The sequence below is a fragment of the Gobius niger genome (assembly GCF_951799975.1).
Source record: "Gobius niger genome assembly, chromosome: 13".
NCBI classification, from domain to species: domain Eukaryota; kingdom Metazoa; phylum Chordata; class Actinopteri; order Gobiiformes; family Gobiidae; genus Gobius; species Gobius niger.
In genome coordinates this window covers 20,611,223-20,634,919 of record NC_136864.1, presented here as the reverse complement: position 1 = coordinate 20,634,919, position 23,697 = coordinate 20,611,223, and the positions used below count along the sequence as shown (strand labels likewise).

General features: G+C 40.7%; 2 protein-coding genes and 1 long non-coding RNA gene across 3 annotated transcripts; all 3 read left to right on the top strand.

The window, feature by feature from the left end:
• The first annotated feature begins 493 nt into the window (after nt 1-493).
• Nucleotides 494-3,381, top strand: selenot1a (selenoprotein T, 1a). The gene is made up of 6 exons (XM_079569023.1): nt 494-662; nt 1,280-1,390; nt 1,880-2,006; nt 2,339-2,426; nt 2,522-2,680; nt 2,936-3,381. Exons 1-5 carry the CDS (start codon nt 523-525, stop codon nt 2,644-2,646), a joined length of 591 nt encoding a protein of 196 aa, XP_079425149.1. The 5' UTR covers nt 494-522; the 3' UTR covers nt 2,647-2,680; nt 2,936-3,381.
• A 9,333-nt stretch (nt 3,382-12,714) lies between these two features.
• On the top strand, nt 12,715-13,395 carry LOC306972379. The gene is made up of 3 exons (XR_013793496.1): nt 12,715-12,824; nt 12,899-13,011; nt 13,092-13,395. It is a non-coding gene; the product is annotated as an uncharacterized lncRNA (long non-coding RNA).
• A 3,472-nt stretch (nt 13,396-16,867) lies between these two features.
• LOC306972625 (schwannomin-interacting protein 1-like) lies at nt 16,868-23,458 on the top strand. Its single transcript, XM_079569291.1, has 7 exons — nt 16,868-17,026; nt 17,898-18,010; nt 20,632-20,749; nt 21,023-21,229; nt 22,011-22,134; nt 22,238-22,331; nt 22,406-23,458. Exons 1-7 carry the CDS (start codon nt 16,997-16,999, stop codon nt 22,455-22,457), a joined length of 738 nt encoding a protein of 245 aa, XP_079425417.1. The 5' UTR covers nt 16,868-16,996; the 3' UTR covers nt 22,458-23,458.
• The last annotated feature ends 239 nt before the right edge of the window (nt 23,459-23,697 follow it).

Sequence of the window (23,697 nt, the reverse complement as noted above, 5' to 3'; positions counted from 1 at the left end):
AGCATCCCTGCTATAATCTGGCATATTTACAGTGCTTATGTGCAACTGTTCATTGATATGCACTGTCCCTATCAAATAAATAAATAAATAAAAATAAGGAAAAGGAAATCTTTGACTGCACTTTTGCTCGGTGGCATTATTACTATTTTTAGTTTATATTTTGCCGAAGGTAACTCAAAGTAGTGTAACTAAGCTACATTTTTGAAACAGTAATATTTAAAACAAACATTACATTTTTTAAAGCTGGAACAAATATAACACAATTTTAAAGTACCGGTAGTAGCAATAATAGGAATAAAAATAAAAAAAATTAAGCGAGTAAGCAAATTATATCGGATAAATGAAACTCATGGACTGATAAAGCTAATAAGTCAATTAAAAGATAACATCCATGTGATAAAGCGATGGCAGAGTTAAAATGCTATGCAGGTCCTGCGCACTAGAGGGCGCTGTGGAGCTGGTAACCACTCGGCTTTGACAGAAAGCAGGGAGGAACCTGTTCGACTCACAAACCCGGAACAAATGGCGGCGAAGTGGTTGCGTTTTTCGCTCCTTTTGTTGGGGTTCTGCTTGTTGTACAATGCAACCTCTGGAGACAACAGTGGCGTGAAAAAGATGAAGATGCAGTTCGCCACGGGCCCTCTTCTCAAGTTTCAAATTTGGTAAGCAGAAGCTAATCCTGGCGAGTCATTGCAGGCTGTCTCCACTTCAGCTAACAACATGACAGGCCTGTAATCGCCGGAAGCTAGCGGCTAACAAACTGTGCGCAATAAATATACGATCAAAAGAACATATTATAGGAACAACAGATGCGAATCGATCATTGTCTCTGTGAGCTCGTATTGAGCTACTTTTAAGTACATGTCTAGTTGGTCCTTAGTTGTCAATCTTGTTGGAAAGCTTAAAATCCAAGGGCTCGCAGTTAAAGCTAAGTCAGGCTAATGCTCATGTTGACTCGTTTCTGCAATCTTAATGTAGCGGATAATTTGTCATTATGTATCTTTATTTTTGCTTATCGTTGGCCTGATTTGATAAAACAACCAGTTAAGTGAACAGCCAAAACATGTACAGCTGTTATTTGCAGGTAAACCCTCACTAGTAAACGGTTGGATTTTGTAATGTATCTTGACTAACCTGTGGAGAAGTAGGTAGCACAGTTTCCCAAATGTCAAGCCAGCAGTCAGGGTGATGATCTCATTTTCTTGAGTGTGCTGTGGAGCTTCCCGAGTTTATTTTCCAAATAATGCTAAACTGATGTCTTTTTTTTTCTTTCATGCAGCATTTCCTGAGGGTACAAGCGGGTGTTTGAGGAGTACACGCAGGCATTATACCAGCGGTACCCAGACATCCGCATTGAAGGAGAGAATTATCTTCCTATTCCCCTCTACCGGTAAGAAATGACTACCTCGTCATATTTGCTATTGTTGTTTGGGCAGCACTGCACATATAGCCAAGTCGTCATCATCATCATCATCATGGCAATTTTGGGTGAGGTATCGCAAGAAACAAAAAACACGATTGATAATGCAAAATGACTGAGATCTGACTAAGATTTAGACATTGTACTTTTTGCTGTATTTGCAGTCTCTCAGTCTTTAGAGGTTTTAAAGCTCTTCTTAAATATTTAACCTTGCGGTGACCTTAACATGTGATCTTGCATAGTCTCATACTCTGAAGACCTCATTGATGCACTACAGACCTGTTCCCTTGAGTGATTTAGTCACATATTACAGTTGCTTGAAGCGCCATGACTCAGTTGTTAATTTTCAACATATGGTGTTGATTTCGTAGACTAGACAGTCATTCCCCGTCTGTTGCGTGCAGCATTTTGAAAACTTTTTCAAATATAATCAATCTGGATCCTGTATTGTTTTTACAGGCACTTTGCCTCCTTCTTGTCCATGTTCAAACTGCTGGTGATTGGAATGATCATCATTGGCAGGGATCCATTTGCTCTTCTTGGGATGCCGGCACCAGGCATTTGGGAGTGGGGTCAGACAAACAAGGTACGTACAGTTGTCTTGGGGCAAAATGAATACATGAATACCCGTAGCAACAGTTGAAGCCCGTGGGGGTTCATTAGCACTTGCTCACTCTCTTGGTTTGTTGTTTGTTGTGGTGCAAAATCCCTGTGTACAATAAGAGTGTGAAGGATTTGCTTGGTCTTTCTTTTGTGCCTAAGAAATTAAAGCTGTGAATAAGATGTGTTCTTTTTGACTGCAGGTTGTTACTTGTTAACTTCAGTGCCCTTTAATCTCTTTAACTCTGTCTAAAGTGCAAAGGTACTTGGCTAATTATCCAAAGAATTAACTGAAATCTTTATGTTGCTTTCTTCCAGATATATGCTTGTATGATGGTGTTCTTCTTTAGCAATATGATAGAAAACCAGTTGATGTCTACAGGAGCATTTGAAATTACATTAAATGGTGAGGTTGAATAGAAGCCAGTGCTCACTGATACACACATAACACGATTCTAGCAGTTTGTAGCTTGCTAAATTAGATTTTTTCCCTTTTTATAGATGTTCCTGTGTGGTCCAAACTGGAGTCGGGCCACCTGCCCTCAATGCAGCAGCTCGTGCAAATCCTTGACAACGAGATGAAGATGAACGTTCCCATGGACACAAGACCTCACCATCATTCTTAACCTCACTCTGCTAGCTGGCTGCAAGCCCCTCTTAGTAAGAAAGCTTCTTCTAGTATTCCTGCCAGGGCTGCGCAATATATTCCCATTATCAGTGTATTAGGTGATAAAATGCACATATGTAAGGAGTCACTATATATCGTCAAATCACTTTTTGATAACACAACCAAAAAATACAGTATCGTAAAAAGGTCAATAATATTAACAATTATCACTATTTTGTTGTGATATTGGGCAGTCCTAATTTCTCCTTCAATAAAAGTATATGTTCTAATCATCCGTTCTCCACCAGGTTTTGAGGAGGGATTCTCAATGGGCTGTGAGGTGATGTTTATGAAGGTCTGCGCTGAAGGCAGCTCGACTGTTAGCGCCGACTGGATGTCCCCATCACCACTCACTGTGCTCTGTTAGATATCCTTCCACTAACGCCAGAGGGATCCCTGTGCCACTCATTCCCTTGTAAAACGATTGACTTCCATGCAGTTTTCATCCACGACATCATTGGTCTCATACAGATATTTAATAACGAGTCTTAGCAGTCTTTAACCTTTTGCATAAAATTTGATCAGAATGAATAAAACTGTTGTCATTTGTGCCACTGAGCCATATGTAGAATCTTAAGTTTATTAATCTATTACGTAGCTTTAACAAAACATGTAGAGTTTGTCAATGTTGTGAAATCTATAATTGAGGAGTCTCATGTTAATTTCTAAATATTTTTTATATTGACATAACTTGATGAAAGCTATGATGGATAATAAAACTATATAATAAACTTACATTGACTGGTTTAACTAGTCTCTATCTGGCTGTGCTTCCTTTGACCATTTGGCCAACGTAATGTTAGGAAGATTAGAGCCTCTGCGTTGATTTTAATTAGTCAAGACAAAAGAGATTAGACAGAAATAGGCTGAAAGGCTGGCAGACAGGATGGCAGTAACACACCTAAATGCATGTTAGTTTGATATATATACTTGAATTATGTAATTGTGTATAACAACACTGTCTAGTCTGTGACATATCAGAAATGGCTAGAGTCTAAATGTAGCACAAAGTCTTGTGCAAGATGCCATGATTGGTCTTGTTCTAGTCTAGATTAAGTTTAGGTCAGGTTAAGTCCTATTAGTGTAGGATTACATAAATGTGTTGTGCAATTCATAATAATCATGGGTTTATAGAAGCAGCAACATAGCTTATTTTTGCATTCTACATCAAGTAAAACGTCATTTCGTCTTATTGAAACTGCAAACCAATGTCAACGCTGTACTCAAAGGCATTCCTGAAGGCAGTTATGGAGAAAGTCACGGTCTTCCTCACTCATTTTGACTCTCTTACCAGCTTTTAACAGTTTCTGAGCCAGGAGTTGGAGGTGAGGGGCAAGCGCAGCATTGGACAGCTTGGGAAGAGAGGCTGTGCACATGTACCGGTGAAATCTTTGAATGAGCAGTTTGGTCTTGACTCTGGATGCCAGCGCTATTAGTTCATCTTTTGCAAGTCTCGGAGGAATTTTGACTTCCTTGCAGTCGCCCTTCGATGCACAACACACAAAATGGTACATCAAAAACTAGTGCAAGAATATTCACAGTCAACTTTCTGTGCAGAATTTACCGTATGGCACCAAACCCCCACGTTGAATTTAGCCTGTTTGCTATTTGCCAGAAAGGACACAAATATCTGTTGCTTTCCAAGTACTCGAATGCCAATACATTTGTTCATAGACAGAAAAATTGGTCTGAGAGGAGTGGATTCCAATTTGTGCCACGTCCACTTGCGCACTCTGGCGCCTTCTGGATCTAAACACTGGCCCCCGTGTTGATTGACGATCAGCCTGTTACAGGAAGTGGTAATCATCCATTTGCCCTATAACGATATACCCTATTTTCCAGACTGTAAGTCGCACCAGCCAAAAAATGCAAAATGAAGAAGAAAAAAACATGTCGCTCCAGAGTATAAGTCACACCAGCCTTGGCAGCTACCTGGGCATGGAAGCGTAACTGCTTTGTTGGCAAGCCTCTTCCGGCAGCACATTTTGCAAGCACCCATTTGTGAATTAATTCCTCTAGCTGTGGCCATCTAGCTTTTGTCCCGCGATTAACTTTTTTAGTTTTCATCATTGCAGTAAGAGTAACCTCTGCTTTTCGCCAGTCCCTCCAAGTTTCTGATTCACTTCAAACTTTCCGCTGCTCGATTACCAGTTTTTAAATCTTCAGTGGTACAGGAGTAGCAGTTACTGGTACACAAGCCTAGCGCGCCCTCTAGTGGCTACCAGTGTGAAAATCCACATTCTGGGATTATATATTTTGATATTTAAGTCGCACCCCAAGCCAAACTATGACAAAAAGTGTGAGTTATAGTCCGGAAAAGAGGATTCCTTTCTGTACCATATGTTTCCATTGGGATGGTAACAGGTGCCTTTGCCATCTGACTGGAATAGAGCTCTCATCGGCTGACCTGGGGCGTCATCATAAACGATGCAGACTCTTCCACCAGTGGTGACTGTGACAAGGATGGCCAAGACTCCTGAGGGATAGCTGTGGGATGTGTCATGTCAGTGATATGAAGTGCTGCATTCAGCATTTTAGTCACAATTTAGAAACATTGGTTAGTTTGGCATACAAAACTTGGGCCGAGCCATCATCAAGTCCTAGAAGGAATTTGAAACCATCGGGGTAATACTTCAAGACAAAGTCGCCACCATCCTGTAACGTGACAAAACATCAGATTTTGGAAAAGCCATGTCATGTACTGTATTTGTAGAAGCATTCATTCATAGATGTAACCTACCTGATGATGACATAAGCCAAAATCAAGAGGCTCGTGGTGACAAATGGAGAGAGAAATGTCATCTTTCACCTTTGTCAAGTTTGTATCTAAAACATTTGCCTGTCTTTCATGCTCGTTTCCAGGAAGCTTTACCCAGCTTCCAGTTGGAGGACAGGATAGACGGAAGCTGATCACATTTGAAGCTATGGCGCCTAAGTACAGCACAGAAAGAGGTTGTGATAATTTATTCAAACGCTTACAACATTTAGATTGGTCTGTCTGTAATAATATAGCACCTACTAGTGTCATGTACAGGCATTTCAATCAAAAAATCCTCAAACAGTCTTGGTTCAGATTTATCCCTATGAACAGAATTATTATAGCCTACAAGGTTTCATCAGATAGCTGTTAAATAGTATATACTGTGGGATTGCCAGAATTGTTTAAACATTTCTTTTTTCTTCAAATCTTACTCTTTTGTAGCGTCCAACAGAAACATGCTCAATTTCTCCTTTTTCTTTCTATAAACCAGATTTCTGCTTGCACTACTGTCATTTGCTGTTGGAATATCTTCTGTTTTCCCCTCCCACACGTTTCTCATCTTCAGCAACAGCCTGTACAGATGTTCCCATTGCTCGCAGCAAAACAATGACGCTGCCTAGAAGGTAAACAAAGAGGCAATAGGTTGTAGCCTAGAGTTACTTTATTGTAACCCCTTACCTTGGAACCATGCAAGCATATTTCATCCAGCGAAGGTGACACTTCTTGTCCACAGTATTCACATTTAATTTGGTATTGTGATGGGGCTTCAGACTTGAAAATACAAAAATAGTGTTGTTTTTTTGTATGTCCTCAGTTCCCTACATTACATAGCTCATGATCGAAGCACCTCTGGGTCAAATGTCAGCCCATGGTCTGTAGATTCTCGCATGTACTTCAAAATTCCTGCAGCTCTGGCAAAGTGACTCGGCAGCTTAACAAGTAGCTGGGACTGAGAGTTCTCTGGTTTCAATTTGACACTCTGAAAGCAGTCATCATAACCTTTAGAATTAAAAACCCTTGTGAGAGTTAATATAAGCATTTATCCTACTTTTATGAGATAAAGAAGGGAAATTGCGTCCTGGAGATTGCTATCCATTGTTGCCTTTATTAAAAACAAAAACAAAAAAAAGGGATTGGGTGATATAATCTCATCACATCAGATACACAAAATATGTAGGCTACTGTACTTACATAGGGTCCAGTCCAGCTTTCCACTGCAGAATTCTTTGTAAAATGTTGTTCACAGTTGCAGCCAAAAGAAACTCATCAAGTGTTGTCTGTAACCCTGGTAATTCAGTGTTTATCTAAGGTTAAATTCCCATGGCCACAAAACCGGTTATGCTGTTAAGAACAAGCAGGCCTAAATAATTTATAATATTGATACAATCAGCCTTTAGCTTTCTGTCCATTTAGGAATCTAAAGTAGTTAGCTGGAGGCTGAATAATAATTATTGTATGTAGATTGCAAAATGTGCTTGGGTTCATTATCTAAATAAAAAATGCAACCTTACCTTACCTTGTCTGTGACATAAGTTGTGGTTGGCAGGGAAACGCATGTTTATTTTTATTTCATTCTTTCTCATTTCTAACACGTGACAGCAGTTCTCCACAAGATGGCAGTAAAGTGAATGTTTCAGTGTTTGAAATAAAATCAGTCAAGCATGAGGTGTTTCATTATATGCGCTGCAAGTATTTAGGCCTCAATTAGAGGCATAATCAAAAACACAATAAAGTGTATTAACGCAAAAGAGAATGGACCATTTTTTCTTCTTCATGCAGAGACCAACCTTCTTGCCAAATTTCAGGCCATTTGAAGAACAATAAGAAAAACAACCCAACTTATCTCAACAACTGAACATTTGTACGGAAGAAAAAACAAACCAAAAAATAATATTAAGTATATATGTATAAGAGGCCAAAGCAGGAAGTGGGAGGGCACACACAGAGAGCAGTAAAACTGAAAGATGGGATGGATGGAAAGACGCGACTCAGCTTCCAGCAACTAACCTTCGGACAGGAGTCATTGTGTTTGGAAAAAGCCTAAAAATTGCTTCAGTGGAGGATCACCGCGTTTATCACGCTGACCTCTCTGGCTAATAACTTACTTACTTACCATACTCAATTAATGCTGAATAATATCTTAGGGAAGCTGGGTTGTCTCCTTCACTTCAGTGTGGAAATGACCACCTGAGATTCAGAGCGGTAGGAGTGAAGCACTTTGCTCTGATTCAACATAACTGTTATAGACACACTGCACCTTTCATAGTTGATAGTCCAGTCAATTCCTGTTTGTCTCTTGTAGGCCCTTCTCTGCCTTTGTCCCATCTGCCAACTGACTGTGGCTACACCATCGAGGGAAGTCCCCTTCGCCTGGTTTTACATGTCCCCTATGATGGCTGCAATATTGTAATACAGGTCAATTTGTTATTTCTAAACGTTTATTTGTCTTGTCTTTTTATATTCTCGAAATGGACATTTCTTCTTTTAGTATGGAAAACTACAATCTTCCGTTCAATTGGAATAGAATTCCAGTGACCCTCAAGTGCCCCAAACCTGACGATAGGCTAACAACCGTTGCTCCGGCCCTGCTCTTCCCATGTTTTCCAGGATTGCGTCAGGAACCTACAACTGCAGCCCCTCAAATTCCTCTAGGCCTACTCCAGCATATTCTTAAATACCATTGGCCTTCACTGTTCTCAACTCCAGCTACTCCCCCACAAGATCCAGACCCTCATTTTCACAAGGGTCTCTGGCCGTATTACTTTATCCACTGGCATCACCAGCAACCGGTCTAATCTACTATCGCTTCCCCACAAGACCCAGTCCCTCGAGTTCCCTCGAACTTGCTGTATTCCCATTGGCTCAAAGTAAAGTGCTAACTTGTGGTTTTCCTATTTTTTTTATTTTTTTTCCAACTGGTTCACCAGATATGGCCCTTTTGTTTTCTCACATCAGTTTTATATAAATTGTTCTTTCTGTTACCACAGGGCCAAAAAAGAGCTCCATCAGTGAAGAAAAGACATGTTCCGTATCTCGGCTACAAAATCTGGGTCTGATTTATTATTATTTTGCAGTGGAGGGGGGTGTTTGGATGGATGCAACTCTTAAAATGAACCAAATGGATTTATTAATGCTTGTATTAAAGCTTGTATTTATGAAGAGGGCAGCAGAGGTTCATGATCTGAAAGCAAATAAAATAATATATTTAAAAAGCAAAAAAAAAGTGAACTCTGACCTTAGCAGGTGTAACCAATCTCCCTTGATTAGATTAGCTAGTTGCTGATTGGCTGGCAGCACATGTGTCACCTATAATAATCTCCACGGGACATTCAGTGATTCCATGAGTCCTATGCTACGTGAGACAAAATGTTGTGGAAACGACGAACCCAGTCAACAAACATTTATTTGGTTGCAGTTTTACTTGTGTTTCACTTGACGCAAACAGAGACCTCTCCCTTGAAGAAAACAACTGCTGGACAGAATGGACAAGAAAAAGCAACGGACACAGTGACTGGCTTTCGACCAGGAGTCATTGTGTTTGGGAAAGGCCTTAAAAATGCTTCAGTGGAGGATAATACCGCTTATCAAGCTGACTTCCCAGGTAAAAAAAAAAAATGTAAATTACATTTTCTTGGACTAATGTCACGTTTTGTGCCACTTACTTTTTTCACAATAATTTAGGATTGCCCAAAGGACATGTATTTGATATGGGCGCCAAAGAACACCAATTTAAGCACATGTCACCTTCACTGCTGTGTGGACACAACCACATGAGATTCAGAGCAGTTGGAGCACCGGTGAGGCACTTTGGACTGAACCAATGTAAGTGTGTTACAAGCCCAGTGAACATCGTATTTTTGTATGTAGCAATGTTAAAAATCTGTTCTCTGCTTTAGACCCTCATCTTCCTTTGTCCCATGTGCCTTCTGCCTGTGGCTACCACGTGCAAAGAAGTCCCTCTGGCCTTGTTATGCAGGTCCCCTATGACGGCTGCAATATTGTAACAGAGGTAAAATTGCTTGAGGTTTTTATTCACGTTTTATAAAAAATGTAAACTGCTTTTTTTTCTTTTCCAGGATGGAAACTACAATCTTCCCCTCCATTGGAATGGCATTCCAGTGACGCTCAAGTGCCCCAAACCTGACGATGGGTCATCAACCATTTCCCCATTCTTCCCATGGTTTCCAGGCATGCCTAAGGCACCTACAACTGCAGCCCCTCAAATTCCTCAAGGTCTACTCCAGCATCCTTTTATGTACCAATGGCCCACGCTGTTCTCAACTCCAGCTACTCCCCCACAAGATCCAGTCCCTCATTTTCACAAAGGTCTCTGGCCGTATTACTTTTCTCACTGGCATCAACTGGCCCAAACTACTACCCCTTCCCCACAAGACCCAGTCCCTCAAATACCCTCAAATTACTGGGAGTATTTGTATTATATGCATAAAATGTTCCCCTATCCAAGTCAAGCTGCCCCGACTACTTCCCCACAAGACCCAGCCAATTACTGGCAGTGGCAGCACCCGCATGGGCACTTCCCACATGGGCAGCACCCACATTGGCAGCACCCGCATTGGCACCTCCCAGAAGGGCCAGTTGTACCTACCCAATCAGGACAGGTGCCTTGGTTTGGACAAAAATGGTGGTTTCAAATGACTTCCCCAACTACTCCAACAGCAGCTACTCTGCCTCAATGGATGGGCTAGCCATGAGTGCCCCACATGTTTCTCTTCAGCAACAAAACTATAAAATAAAGTTTTTAAACCCTAGCTTTTGTCTCTGGTTTTAAAGCAAACAACATACTAACTGATTTAGAGCAATAATGAGGTTTAAGATGTAGCACCCAAGTTTAAAGGAAATTAAGGTTCCTTTTAATTTTTTAATGGCTGGCTACCATTAAACGATGCCGGTCTTGGGTGGGAAAAGTTTGCTACTGATACCGAAAAAAAAAAGTGCAGTGGGAAAATATAATTTCTAGACTGTTTTGCTTGTATTCTATTTAACCGGATAGTTTCACTGAGACTAAGAATCAAGTCTTCAAGTCCACGGATAGCATTAAAAGTTGCTTTTCACCTCCTAAAATACAATTTTTTTTTTTTAATGGAATTAACTGTTCTGTTTTCTATATGAATTGTGGTATATCAAAGTACTGGAATTGGGAAAAACTGTACACAGCCCTATACTTTTTGATTGCGTTTATTCTTTGTGTGTGTGCACACACAGCTCTTGATTCTCTAATCGATCTACGTTCCCATCCTCACCTATGGTCATTAGATTTGGTTAATGACCGATAGCACAAGAGGCCGCAGTAAGTTTCCTCCACAGGGTGGCTGGGTGCACCCTTCGAGATAGGGAGAGTGAAGTTCAAGTATGGCGCTCAGAGGGTCCCGATGACCCCAGGTCCTGATGTGGCTCATGGTTGGTGCACTGAAGGGCATATGTTTAACCAATAGGGTGGGACACATAAAATGTTAAATATGAACCAGTAAAACATCTACAATATTTAATTAGTGTTAACTTTCTGATTTTTTACATGCATTTTTTGTAAAAATATGAAAAATAAACGTTCATTATTCATGTAAAAGAAAATCTATTGCTGACATTGAATATTAAGGTTAAAGGGACAGAGTTTAAAAATGTTTGAATTATGTATTTTCCTCCCCCTACATGTTCCTAGAATGTCCTAATGTGTAGAATGAGCCCAGACCTATTCACCACACCTGCTTTTAAAATCCTGCACTCACTCAAAACGGCGTTACTTCGGTCCGAATTGCCGTCATGCAAAAAATATAGAAGGTGCAGTTACCTGTATGACCTGAGGTGGCAGTAGTGAGTATAAAATGGCTAACTTGCATCTAGCCCCTTTAAGGTATACTTTATTAATCCCCGTAGGGAAATTAATTCTCTGCATTTGACCCATCCTCAATGCCACTGGGGCGACCTGTAGGAGCAGTGAGCTGCCAGCATGGGCCAGCGCTCGGGGACCAATCTCCATGATGTACAGCCAGGCTGGTGGTCAGAAACACCTGGAGGACTCGCCTATTGTACATGTTTTTAGTGGTAGGGGAAACCAGAGCACCCGGAGGAAACCTACGCAGACAGGGGGAGAACATGCAAACTCCACACAGAAAGGCCCCGTCCCTGGTGGGAATCGAACCCAGACCTTCTAGCTGTGAAGCACAAGCACTAACCGCTGTACTACCGTGCCGCCCTATGTTATTGTAACAATATTCAATGTTAGCAAGGAGGGTAGAGTGTCTTGCCCAAGGGCACAACAGCAGTGTGCATCTTCAGAAGCCAGGATTCAAACCCCCGACCTACCGATCATGAGACGACCTGCTCTACCAACTCCACCAATGTCGCCCCTATATTGTAGCTGTACATAACTGTTATAGAAATCTGGCAGTTATGAATGTAGGAAACATCATTTGCACTTCTCATTTGGCAAAGTTCAAGAGCAAAAGGTCAACATTTTAGACATACTGTAAATGCTGAACCTCAACTTTGCGCCCATGTCTTTTAAGTCTCTGTCTTTTTTGGCACAATTGTTATTTCTGTTACCACAGGGCCAAAAAAAGAGCTCACATGTTCCATATCTCGGCTACAAAATCTGGGTCTGATTTATTATTATTTTGCAGTGGGGTGGGGGTGTTTGGATGGATGCAACTCTTAAAATGAACCAAATGGATTTATTAATGCAGCTTGTATTTATGAAGAGGGCAGCAGAGGTTCATGATCTGAAACCAAATTAAAAAATATATTTAAAAAGCAAAAAAAAGTGAACTCTGACCTTAGCAGGTGTAACCAATCTCCCTTGATTAGATTAGCTAGTTGCTGATTGGCTGGCAGCACATGTGTCACCTATAATAATCTCCATGGGACATTCAGTGATTCCATGAGTCCTATGCTACGTGAGACAAAATGTTGTGGAAACGACAAACCCAGTCAACAAACATTTATTTGGTTGCAGTTTTACTTGTGTTTCACTTGACGCAAACAGAGACCTCTCCCTTAAAGAAAACAACTGCTGGACAGAATGGACAAGAAAAAGCAACGGACACATTGACTGGCTTTCGACCAGGAGTCATTGTGTTTGGGAAAGGCCTTAAAAATGCTTCAGTGCAGGATAATACCGCTTATCAAGCTGACTTCCCAGGTAAAAAAAAAAATTTAAATTACATTTTCTTGGACTAATGTCGAGTTTTGTGCCACTTACTTTTTTCACAATAATTTAGGATTGCCCAAAGGACATGTATTTGATATGGGCGCCAAAGAACACCAATTTAAGCACATGTCACCTTCACTGCTGTGTGGACACAACCACATGAGATTCAGAGCAGTTGGAGCACCGGTGAGGCACTTTGGACTGAACCAATGTAAGTATGTTACAAGCCCAGTTAACATCGTATTTTTGTATGTAGCAATGTTAAAAATCTGTTCTCTGCTTTAGACCCTCATCTTCCTTTGTCCCATGTGCCTTCTGCCTGTGGCTACCACGTGCAAAGAAGTCCCTTTGGCCTTGTTATGCAGGTCCCCTATGACGGCTGCAATATTGTAACAGAGGTAAAATTGCTTGAGGTTTTATTCAATTTTTTTTTTAAATAAACTTAAATAAACCGCTTAATTTTTAATTTTTTTTGTAGGATGGAAACTACAATCTTCCCCTCCATTGGAATGGCATTCCAGTGACGCTCAAGTGCCCCAAACCTGACGATGGGTCATCAACCATTTCCCCGTTCTTCCCATGGTTTCCAGGCATGCCTAAGGCACCTACAACTGCAGCCCCTCAAATTCCTCAAGGTCTACTCCAGCATCCTTTTATGTACCAATGGCCCACGCTGTTCTCAACTCCAGCTACTCCCCCACAAGATCCAGTCCCTCATTTTCACAAAAGTCTCTGGCCGTATTACTTTTCTCACTGGCATCAACTGGCCCAAACTACTACCCCTTCCCCACAAGACCCAGTCCCTCAAATACCCTCAAATTACTGGGAGTATTTGTATTATATGCATAAAATGTTCCCCTATCCAAGTCAAGCTGCCCCGACAACTTCCCCACAAGACCCAGCCAATTACTGGCAGTGGCAGCACCCGCATGGGCAGCTCCCACAGTGGCAGCACCCGCATGGGCAGCTCCCACAGTGGCAGCACCCGCATGGGCAGCTCCCACAGTGGCAGCACCCGCATGGGCAGCTCCCACAGTGGCAGCACCCGCATGGGCAGCTCCCACAGTGGCAGCACCCGCATGGGCAGCTCCCACAGTGGCAGCACCCGCATGGGCAGCTCCCACAGTGGCAGCACCCGCATGGGCAGCTCCCACAGTGGCAGCACCCGCATGGGCAGCTCCCAGTTGTACCTACCCAATCAGGACAGGTGCCTTGGTTTGGACAAAAATGGTGGTTTCTAACGACTACTTCCCCAACTACTCCTACTGCTGTTACTACTACTACAGGAACTACTCTGCCTCAATGGATGGGCTAGCCATGAGTGCCCCACATGTTTCTCTTCAACAACAAAACTATAAAATAAAGTTTTTTTTAAACCTTAGCTTTGGTCTCTGGTTTTAAAGCAAAAAGATTTTCTTTTTTGCAGTGGGGTAGGGGGGATTTGGATGGATGCAACCTTTAATGCAGCATGTTTGTAGCAATTCTAAAATCTGTGTTGTCTTAGACCCTCATCTGCCCTTGTCCCATGTGCTTTCTGCCTGTGGCTACCACATGCACAGAAGTCCCTTTGGCCTTGCAGGTCCCCTATGACGACTGCAGTATTGTAGCAAAGGTAAAAAGTTGCTGGAGATTTTTTTTTTTTTGGTACTGTACCCAATAGGTACAATGGTAAATGGTGGTTCCCAACTACGACTGCCTCACCATGACCAGTCTGGACACACGTTTTCATTTCCTCCTGTTTAAATTATACCACAGCTGAGAACACACAAATATGTTGAAATGTTTGTCACTAAAACATTGTAAAACTGGTTTGAAAAATAAAGTTTAGTTAGTGTAAATCAATGGGTGGAGTTTTGTGGTTTCAGACGATTTAGCTGGTTTTCAAAGTAACCACATTGAATGTGACCTTTCAAGTACCACCAGGTCTATCTAAACCAGTCAAAAATACATGTAAATAACCAGGAAAAAACTGATAGAATCGCAAATTACAAGCACCCCTGAAGAAGCAGACTACAGTTGATGGTGACTTGCGTCTTAAACCCATGTACACCCCATTCTGTCTCTTCCTATATCTTGTGCACAGTACTTTTCCTCTGGGCGCCCTGTGATGACACGCATACATGGCTCTTCACACTTCACTGCCTCTAAGCTGCACGTGACAGAGTCTGTGCTGTTCTCTTTGAAAAGGTCCATTGTACAGCGGTGGTCTTCCTTGTCTACCCCTATAAAGCATCCTCTATAATTCTTGACATGGGAACTGGTTGAAATTATGTAGGACACGGAGCTTACAGAAAGCTATCCGGCCACTTTCTTGGGACTAGCCTTTGTCCATGCATTTTGAAAGTGAATTAATTCAACAACACAGGTAGGCTTTTCTGTATTTGATTCACAAAGACAAGAGCTTGAATGTAAATGATGGTCAATTAAACCTTTTTTTGTGTGTGTCAAATTGGCAAATACAATTCTTTGGAATCAAGGAGAATGAGATGGACCATCAATAGGTGATTTCTTTTTTTTTTCTTCTTTTTTTACATTTGTTGCATTTTTTTAATCTACAGTCATATTAACGTTGCTTTCATTTCCTACAGGAACACTCTACCATCCACCCGGCCGCCCATCTTTGCCTTTATGGACGACTATGATGTGGACATGGAAGAGGAGGATGACCTGTTTGTGACAAAAGCTACAGCGCCTAGACCGTGGTGGTTTGACTATGAAGATGAGACCGACGTCCATGACCGGAGCAGCCCACGGAACGGCACACAGGGCGGCATGGTCAACAGTCGCAGTTGGGCCGAGGAGCTCAAGGACATAATTGCACAAGCACAAACAGAAGACTGTTGTGCTGAAGGGAGAACCAGGCTCTCCAGCATCTCTGTGAGTCATATCTCAAATACACAGATTTCTCTTTGTATGCCGTGTTATTCAAAATGGGTCCAGGAAGTATTTATGTTGTTATGATGAACCATGTGGGGATTCCTACTCTGATTTACTAAACTTCGAACCCAAAAAATAAAGATGAAATTACATTTTTTACAGGTTTTTTCCCCCAGCAAATAACTAGGTTTTTAAAGAAGTAAACAAAATATCCAAAAGCTCCTCTGATTAAAAAAAAAAGATATATCAACAAATTAAATCCATTCACTTTCACCTTTCTCTTGCCATTATTTTGTATGCAATTATTATACAGTATTATTATATTTTCTAGTAATGCAACAACATTTGCTTTGTCCTCCATTAGTTTATTTTAAACTCAGGTGAAATGTGCCTGTCAACCCTGTGAAGAATGGAGATGCAAATATGCTAGAAAAGTTAGAAAGTTAGACCACAGCTAACATTTTAATTTAGTAGCTTAAGTTTCATTGTTTCATTTTGTTTTCATTATAAAAAAGAATAAATAAATCAGGTATAGGGCTTTAAATGAAGAAAATGTTAAAACATTTATTCCTCAATTTATAAAACTTTTAAATACTTCTAATCTTGTTTTCCCTTTTCACCTTTACTGTCTCGCCTTAAATATACACTCAGCCTTATAACTTTCAAAAAAATGGAACAGACATTTCTACAATCAGACTCCTTATATAATGAAATAGAAGAAACTGAGAAAGGTCTGAAACCTTTCTGAACCCAAAGCGGGTCAGTATTAGTATTCCTATATAAAAATGTGTCTTTCTGAACAATGCTGATCTATTTATATACACATTGGGGGATGTGTGACTACAGTCTTCGCTGAAGCATGAAGGAGGAAAAATGTTGTGCCTAATCAGCCCCTAAAAGGGCACTTTATTTACCTTTCTTGCACTTTAGTATAAACATGAGAGCTATGAATTGGGGGTCGGAAAGAGGCATTACAGATGTGTCATTAAAAATAGTTGCTTTAGGCCACAGAATAATGCAGACGCCATTTGCAAACTCCACATATGCACTGGCATACATTCGAGAAGACTCTGCCATTGATTAGGTCAGGCTTTCTAATGGTTTTGTTTTGCAGTGTTGCAGTGTCATTTGTCAAGCTATGTTTAGCCTGGCCTTGTGGCTATACCGCTCTCATCATTCATCTTCACACTAATTGCAATGGTTTCTGTAAAATCCAGTGCGCCTGCTATTGTGCTGCTTTCATCCCAATAAGATCTATTTTTGTATTTTTAATAAACGATAAGGGGAATATGGAGCATGATGGAGGAGGAGATGCGTATGTAGATAGCAGCGTCATTTCTGCTTCCACTCCATCCCACGCTGCCCCCTCCTCCTCCTGCTGCTCACCCTCCCCTCCGTGGCTCTCCCGTACGCAGCTGCAGTAACCGAGAGGGTCTCCTGGGTCTCCATTCACTGCAGCGCACAGAAAAAGGACAGGGCGGCTGTTTTCATACGATGCGCTGAAGGATGGTGCACCAGGAGAAACGCGTCTATCAGGTCTGTGGGCACATAGATTTGCAGATGTTAGAGTGGAGTGAAATGTGGCTCATGAGGAATTAGAGTGATATCAGGTACACACGATAGGTATCCGTCATGGCCGTGCAACTGGAGATAAAGATCAGCCATTCTGGATGAACAGTCATTGTGGGTGTGGGTGTGTTATGTGTGGTGGTATATTTGTGGTCCCATTTTGAATTCATTTCACCTTATTTGTTAATGTGGATAGTTAGGAGGGAAATGTAATACTTACTACATCCATGGATACTTACAATGACACATCTGTAGTATATATTATAGGAAGGTGTCCACTGGTTAGGACAGCACTGAAATAAACTTGGACATACTGTATCTAATGTATTCATGTGAAAAACAAACAATAATGGCTGATTGCTACCACTGATGGAGAGAATTGCATGTGAAAAGCTGCAAAGTTCTGGCTGACAAATTAAGCGTAGGCTGCGAAAATCATCTATATGGAGCCCATTTCGCTGATTACTGCTGTATCCAACTGCAGTATGTGCAATGCTTGTAAAGAGAAATACAGTTGTATTAAATATTCTAAATCAGCCATAATCCGAATTACCTTTTTTTGTCTTATAAGGTATAACTACAGCACACATAGCTTTGTTTTGTCGAGATCTCACATTGAAACATAAAAAAAATGACACTTTCATCTTCCTCCACATCTATATTTGTATTCAGAGCTTTGATGCTCCTCCACCAGCAGGTGCCGTGCTATTTTGGTTGGATGTGGCCTATTTATAAGGGCCACACAACATATCAAATGCTCAACAGAAACCAAAAGCAACATCGTGATTAAAGAACACAGAAGATCAATACTAAGTTTGTTTTTGTGTCTTGTCAACAGGCCCAGAGGAATGAGAGGGAGTCCATCAGGCAGAAACTCGCCCTTGGCAGTTTCTATGACGACGAACCCGTCATCTACACCAGCAGCTGCAGCAAAAACGGCCCTTCCTCGCGGTGAGTGTGCTCTGCCTGGCCAAACACCTGATACATAAATCAATGGCAGCGAATTCTAATAAGTGTCCCCGTGTTGAATGAAATGGTTATATTACCTATTATTACAAACTCACAAGCACCATGTTCATGTGTCAGTAAATGAGAGTAATGAAACGTCAAGACATCTCTCGCTTCAAAGTGACTTAAAATCACAGGATCCACTTCCATCTTTGGATCTCTGAGATTGCAAATAATCTGGCCGCCAGAAGAGGGAGCTGTGAGATATGCTCTGTTAGCCTATTTAAATGCTTTAGAAACCCTATGAACACCAATAACACATTTAACAAAATACTGAACTCATTTCACTATAAGCCAAATCATCATCACCACAAAAACGGTGGTCTGTGTTACCTCTGTAAATATTTATTCATTATTATATATATATTTTTAAGTAATTCAGAAACTAAAACGCAACAGTGGTACATTTAGATATTCATTCACCTTTCTTTCTCTAAAGGTTATAAAAGGTTAAATCCATTTGAGTAGTACCAGTTTAAAAATGCCCTTGTGGGAATAAAAAGGATTTTGAAAGCATGTTGGCACAGCTAATGTGGTTGGCCTCCACACACACACAAAAAAAACATGACTAAATCTTTATGCGGTATCTCGGCTCTAGTAGTTTCTGTACATGCCGATTCTCAGAAGAAATTAGCTTGATGTGTGAGATTGATCTTTCACCGTGGGGAAGATCTATGGCTTTCTCATTTGGTTTGATTCCCTCGCCAAGGACCATGTACGTGACTGAGTTGCATTACATCAGAATCACAATGGTTAACCAAAGCCACACTTTTCTGTCTTTCTGGCCATGTGCGCAAGCTCTTTCTCTCGGGGTGTTTATTTATTGACAGGGCCACTACATCACGCTCGTGGCTAGTTTGAGGAAGAGTCTGCACGCCTGTGGTCGTCATTTGCAGAAGAAACCGGAAGTACAGCCTTATATGTCAGTGCCTACAGTCATATACGCAGTGCCGTTAAATGACCTCTGTAAAGGTGTGCACTTTATAGGTCTAGGTCTGTGAGTTCTGGAAACTCCTTGGTTATGCACTTTGCAGCTTTCACTACAGAGTATGAAGGATTTGTAAAAGAAAAGAAAAGAAAAAACGACTGAGTTTGCTCTTTTTAAATCATAATGAAAAAAGAAAGTAACAAAATGACCCTGATCAAAAGTTTACATAGCCTGGTGATCTTGGCCTGATAATATGCACACAGGTGGACACACACAGGTCTGAATGGTGACCTCCTCACCTGTGACCTCTGTGATTATTGTGTGTACAAAAGGTCAGTGAGTTTTGGGGCTCCTGACAGACCCCTGCATCTTTCATCCAGTGCTGCACTGATTTCTAAGTTATGAGGAAAGCAAAATAATTGTCAGAGGATCTGCAAGAAAGGGTAGTTGAACTGTATGTAATGGGAAAGGGTTATAAAAAAAGATATCCAAGATACTGAAAGTATTATTCAGCAGTTGTTGAAACCAAACTGCGGTCAGGTTGACCAACAAATGTTTCAGCAACAACTGGAGGATAATTATATATACAAAGAAAAACTACAGAGCTAACTTCAAGACTCTAAACAAAACAAAAAAGTGGTGTAGCTGCTTTATAATACGAAGCCACTTGATGAAAGTCATTACTTTGAAAATGCCACAAACAGCACAGAGACAAGCTTTAACATGTCTGAAACAAGTTGGAATGTTGGAAAATTGATTTCATGATGAATGCAGCATGTTAGAATTTTTAGAACTGTTCATGCAAGACATCCCAGGAATTTACAGGAACTGGAGGCTTTTTGCCAAAAAGAATGGCCAGCTTTACCATCCGAGGAACTCAAGAGGCCCATCCACAACTACCACAAGAGAATCCAAGTTGTTATTGATGTTAAAGGGGGCAATAATACACAGTATTAAGAACTGGGGTATGTAAACTTTTGATCAAGGTCATTTTGGTACTTTCTTTTGTCATTATGATTTAAAAAGAGGAAACTCTTGTTTGACCATAACTGGCTTCAAACAACCACTAACTATGAGTGTTTTTTGTGTGTGTATGTGTGTTATGCCATCGTTCATATTGTCTGAAAAATGGCCAAAAAAATAATAATTCTGCCATGGTATGTAAACTGTGTTGTTCACTATCTAACAATACTTTAATGCCGTCTACATGCTACAATGTAGCAATTCTACCAATTACAGTCAATAGATGCTTTTTAGGAAGATGAGGTTGTGGTTTTCAGATCTTGGTTTCATTTTTGCCTGACAGGCTGTGAAGCTGGTGACATTAAAAGATTTTATAATGACGTCAATACTATACAATTAGTCAGTCAAGCGTCTTTGAGTGTCCAAAAAACACTGTACAAGTTTGATTTATTATTGTTATTATTATTATTATTATCATTATTATTGTTATTGTTATTATTAATGCTATAAAGGCCATACCGCCTTTGCTATGCCCGATCCCGTCACCTGGTCGGTACATGGATGGGAGACCGGTGAATGTAGGGTGTGAATGAGTGGTTGGCAATGTAAATAATAATAATAATTATTATTATTATTAATATTATTATTATCCTTATTACTGTTCTCTTGTCAGGAGGCAAAGTGCTGTGAACCTGCAGGTGTGCTTTGTCAATGACAGCAGCAGCGACAAAGACAGCGATGCAGAAGACAGTAGGACAGAGACCAGCCTGGACACTCCTCTGTCCCCTGTGGTAGGGGACCTCTTTGACTCTGCACAGTTTATATGAAACACAGTGACTGCTCATATAAACAGTGCATACAAACTGTGCATAGTTTTGGTTAAAAAAAAAAAAAAAAAAAAAAAATCCTTATTTATTTAATACTTACTCGGGTAAATTATATTTTTCCTCTCAAACTGTTTTTCAATAAAATGAAAGATTAAATGTAGATTACTTGAAGTGTTCAGCTGTTTTACATTCTGTGCTTTAATGTAAACCTAACTCCTTGTACATCTTACTGTTCAGAGCAAGCAAAGCTCTTCCTTGTCAGACCGGGACACAGCGGAGGAGGACTCAGACCCTTTAGATGACTGTGGGGGGTTCTGGAGGGTGCAGCGAAGGCTTCAGGAAGAGGCTCGAGTGGCTTTGGCCCTGGCGCGGCCCATGGCTCGAATGCAAGTAGAAGTGGAGAGGCAGATCCAGCTCCACCGCAGATCACCTGTGGCCGACCTGGTGAGCCAAACAAAGACTAGACTTTTTTTTTTTTTATTGACCTTTATTTAAAACACAACGCCAAACCAGGATACTGAGATGACCACTGAGATTAAGAATCTCTTTTTCAGGGGAGTCCTGGCCCCAGAGGGGGGTCTATTGTACATGTTTTAGTGGTAGGGGAAACCGGAGTACCCGGAGGAAACCTATGCAGACACGGGGAGAACATGCAAACTCCACACAGAAAGGCCCCGTCCAGGTGGGAATCGAACCCAAGACCATCTAGCTGTGAGGAGTGAGCGCTAACCGCCGCGCCACCGTGCCGCCAATTTACCACAATATGTGGGTGGGTGTGGACCTGCCTTTCAGTAGAAGCATTAGTCAGTACTATGGGAAGGGCATATTACTCATTGGCCTTTAAGAGTCCAATACTTTGACAACAACATGATATGAGTTGAAGGTCAGTCTAAGTGGTCAGGAAAAGCCCCCAAAGTCATGGGTTCCCAAACTGTTTTGAGGTGCAACCCTAAAGTATCAATGTGAACCACTGGGGACCCCCATAGTAAAATGTAATGAGTGTTTCTTCTCATTTCAAATGTCAAAACAATAAAAATCTGTCTTCTCATGTCTATTTTATTTGTTAGTTAGTTGTTTATATACTTTAAATTAAAAAAAATAGGCAATTTCATTATTGTTTAATGATATCTTAACACAACCAAGCGATGCCGCTTTGGGCACATCTGATCTAAACACACAGTTTAAGGACATTCTGACCCCTTTGTGTTTTATTTGTACTATACAGCTTCCCAATCTTCCTCACATCAGTGAAGGCCTAATGAAGAGGACTCTGCGCCGAGGAGACATGAGGGACATGAACCTCGGACAACTGCAAGTTATCACGAACGACTTACACTCCCAGGTTCAGAGTGAGTACAAGCACAAACACCTAAAACACTTAAGAGAATGAACTAATGAATGTGGAGTAACACTATAAGAAAGACTGTTTTGACACCGCTCTGTACGGCACAGGTTTGAATGAGGAGCTTGTGCAGCTCCTGCTTCTGCGGGATGAACTTCATGTAGAACAGGATGCTATGCTTGTTGACATTGAAGACTTAACCCGGTAAATTATTTACCCACTTTTATCAACTATCGAACCTCTTACAGAAACTAAAATACTGTTTTTCTCTGCCACAGGCATGCTCATACCCATTACAGACACCAGGCAGAGAAGGCCATGTCCAAATGAGAGCCCTGTTCCAGTGTCTTGCACGTCACCATACATGGACTCTCACAAGTGTTACTAATGACTCCATCTGTGCTGATTGTTCTTAGAGAAAATAAGTACCCCATAGTTTTGAATAACTCACTACTGCATTACGGATACTGTCGAAGAAATGGGGAAGCTGTATACTTTGTCAAGTAAGAGTGCAGATTATGCCGACTGTACACTTCCATCTGCAGCATGAACTCCCATGTATCAACATAACCAAACAGATGACTGCACCATCCTAATAACATCTTCATTTTATAGTAATAACAGAAATACAAAGTTGTCTGTTTGTATGAACAGCTTAAATCAAAGTCACAAAAAGAAGAAGAAAATATAAAAGCAGCACACTATCACGACGACTCAGCAATATAATACAGTAACTAGGTATATACATAGTGGGCAACCTCACATTTCTATTCTATATTAACAGTTTTACTAACGACATTTACCATTCTTTATGTCCAAGAACACATGGTTGCTTATTCAAACTATTAAATAATTGGATAATTGACTTAATTGTTGAAACTTTTCATTGATTCTAGACTCTTCATTGCCAAAGGTTCTCCACCCTGAGTGGCTTTATATGCTTTCATTTTGTGGGATGGGTACGGTCAAAGTGGAGGCAACTGCAACCTCACATTAAAATTATGCAATGTGATTCCCTCAAGTTTACTACAGTAAATAAAATGTTTGTAAGATGTAAACATGGAAAAATATAAAGACATATTTATTTGTCAGAACATATTTATGGACACTGTGTGTAATTGTAAAACAGACTTTAATAAAAGATGAAAAATAAGCCTCGTTTAGCTAGGTTTTCACTCTCGCTTTTTACCACAGATGTCTTTATATGCTTTGTCAGTGGTTGTAAAAAAAAAAAGAAATAAAGTATGTGGAAAAATAACGTCATGTGTGAGTGTTGAGTGGGGGAGCAGTTTAAGAAGGCCAGGTTTTGTCTCACACATTCTGTGTTTCTCTAAAAGGTGTAGTTTCCCAAGCAATAACACTTTCACACTTTAGACACTTTGGTAATAGCGTTACACAAACACACTCACATGTACTGGGTATTTATATATGTACTTTAATATACGACTGATTATAAGCTGATTTGTATCTGGGATCTTGATGTACTTTTTGGTGATCGGAATTATAATACGCATTAATAATACAATAGGAATGATAATAATTTAAAATTGGCTTTTGATTATTTAAGTTG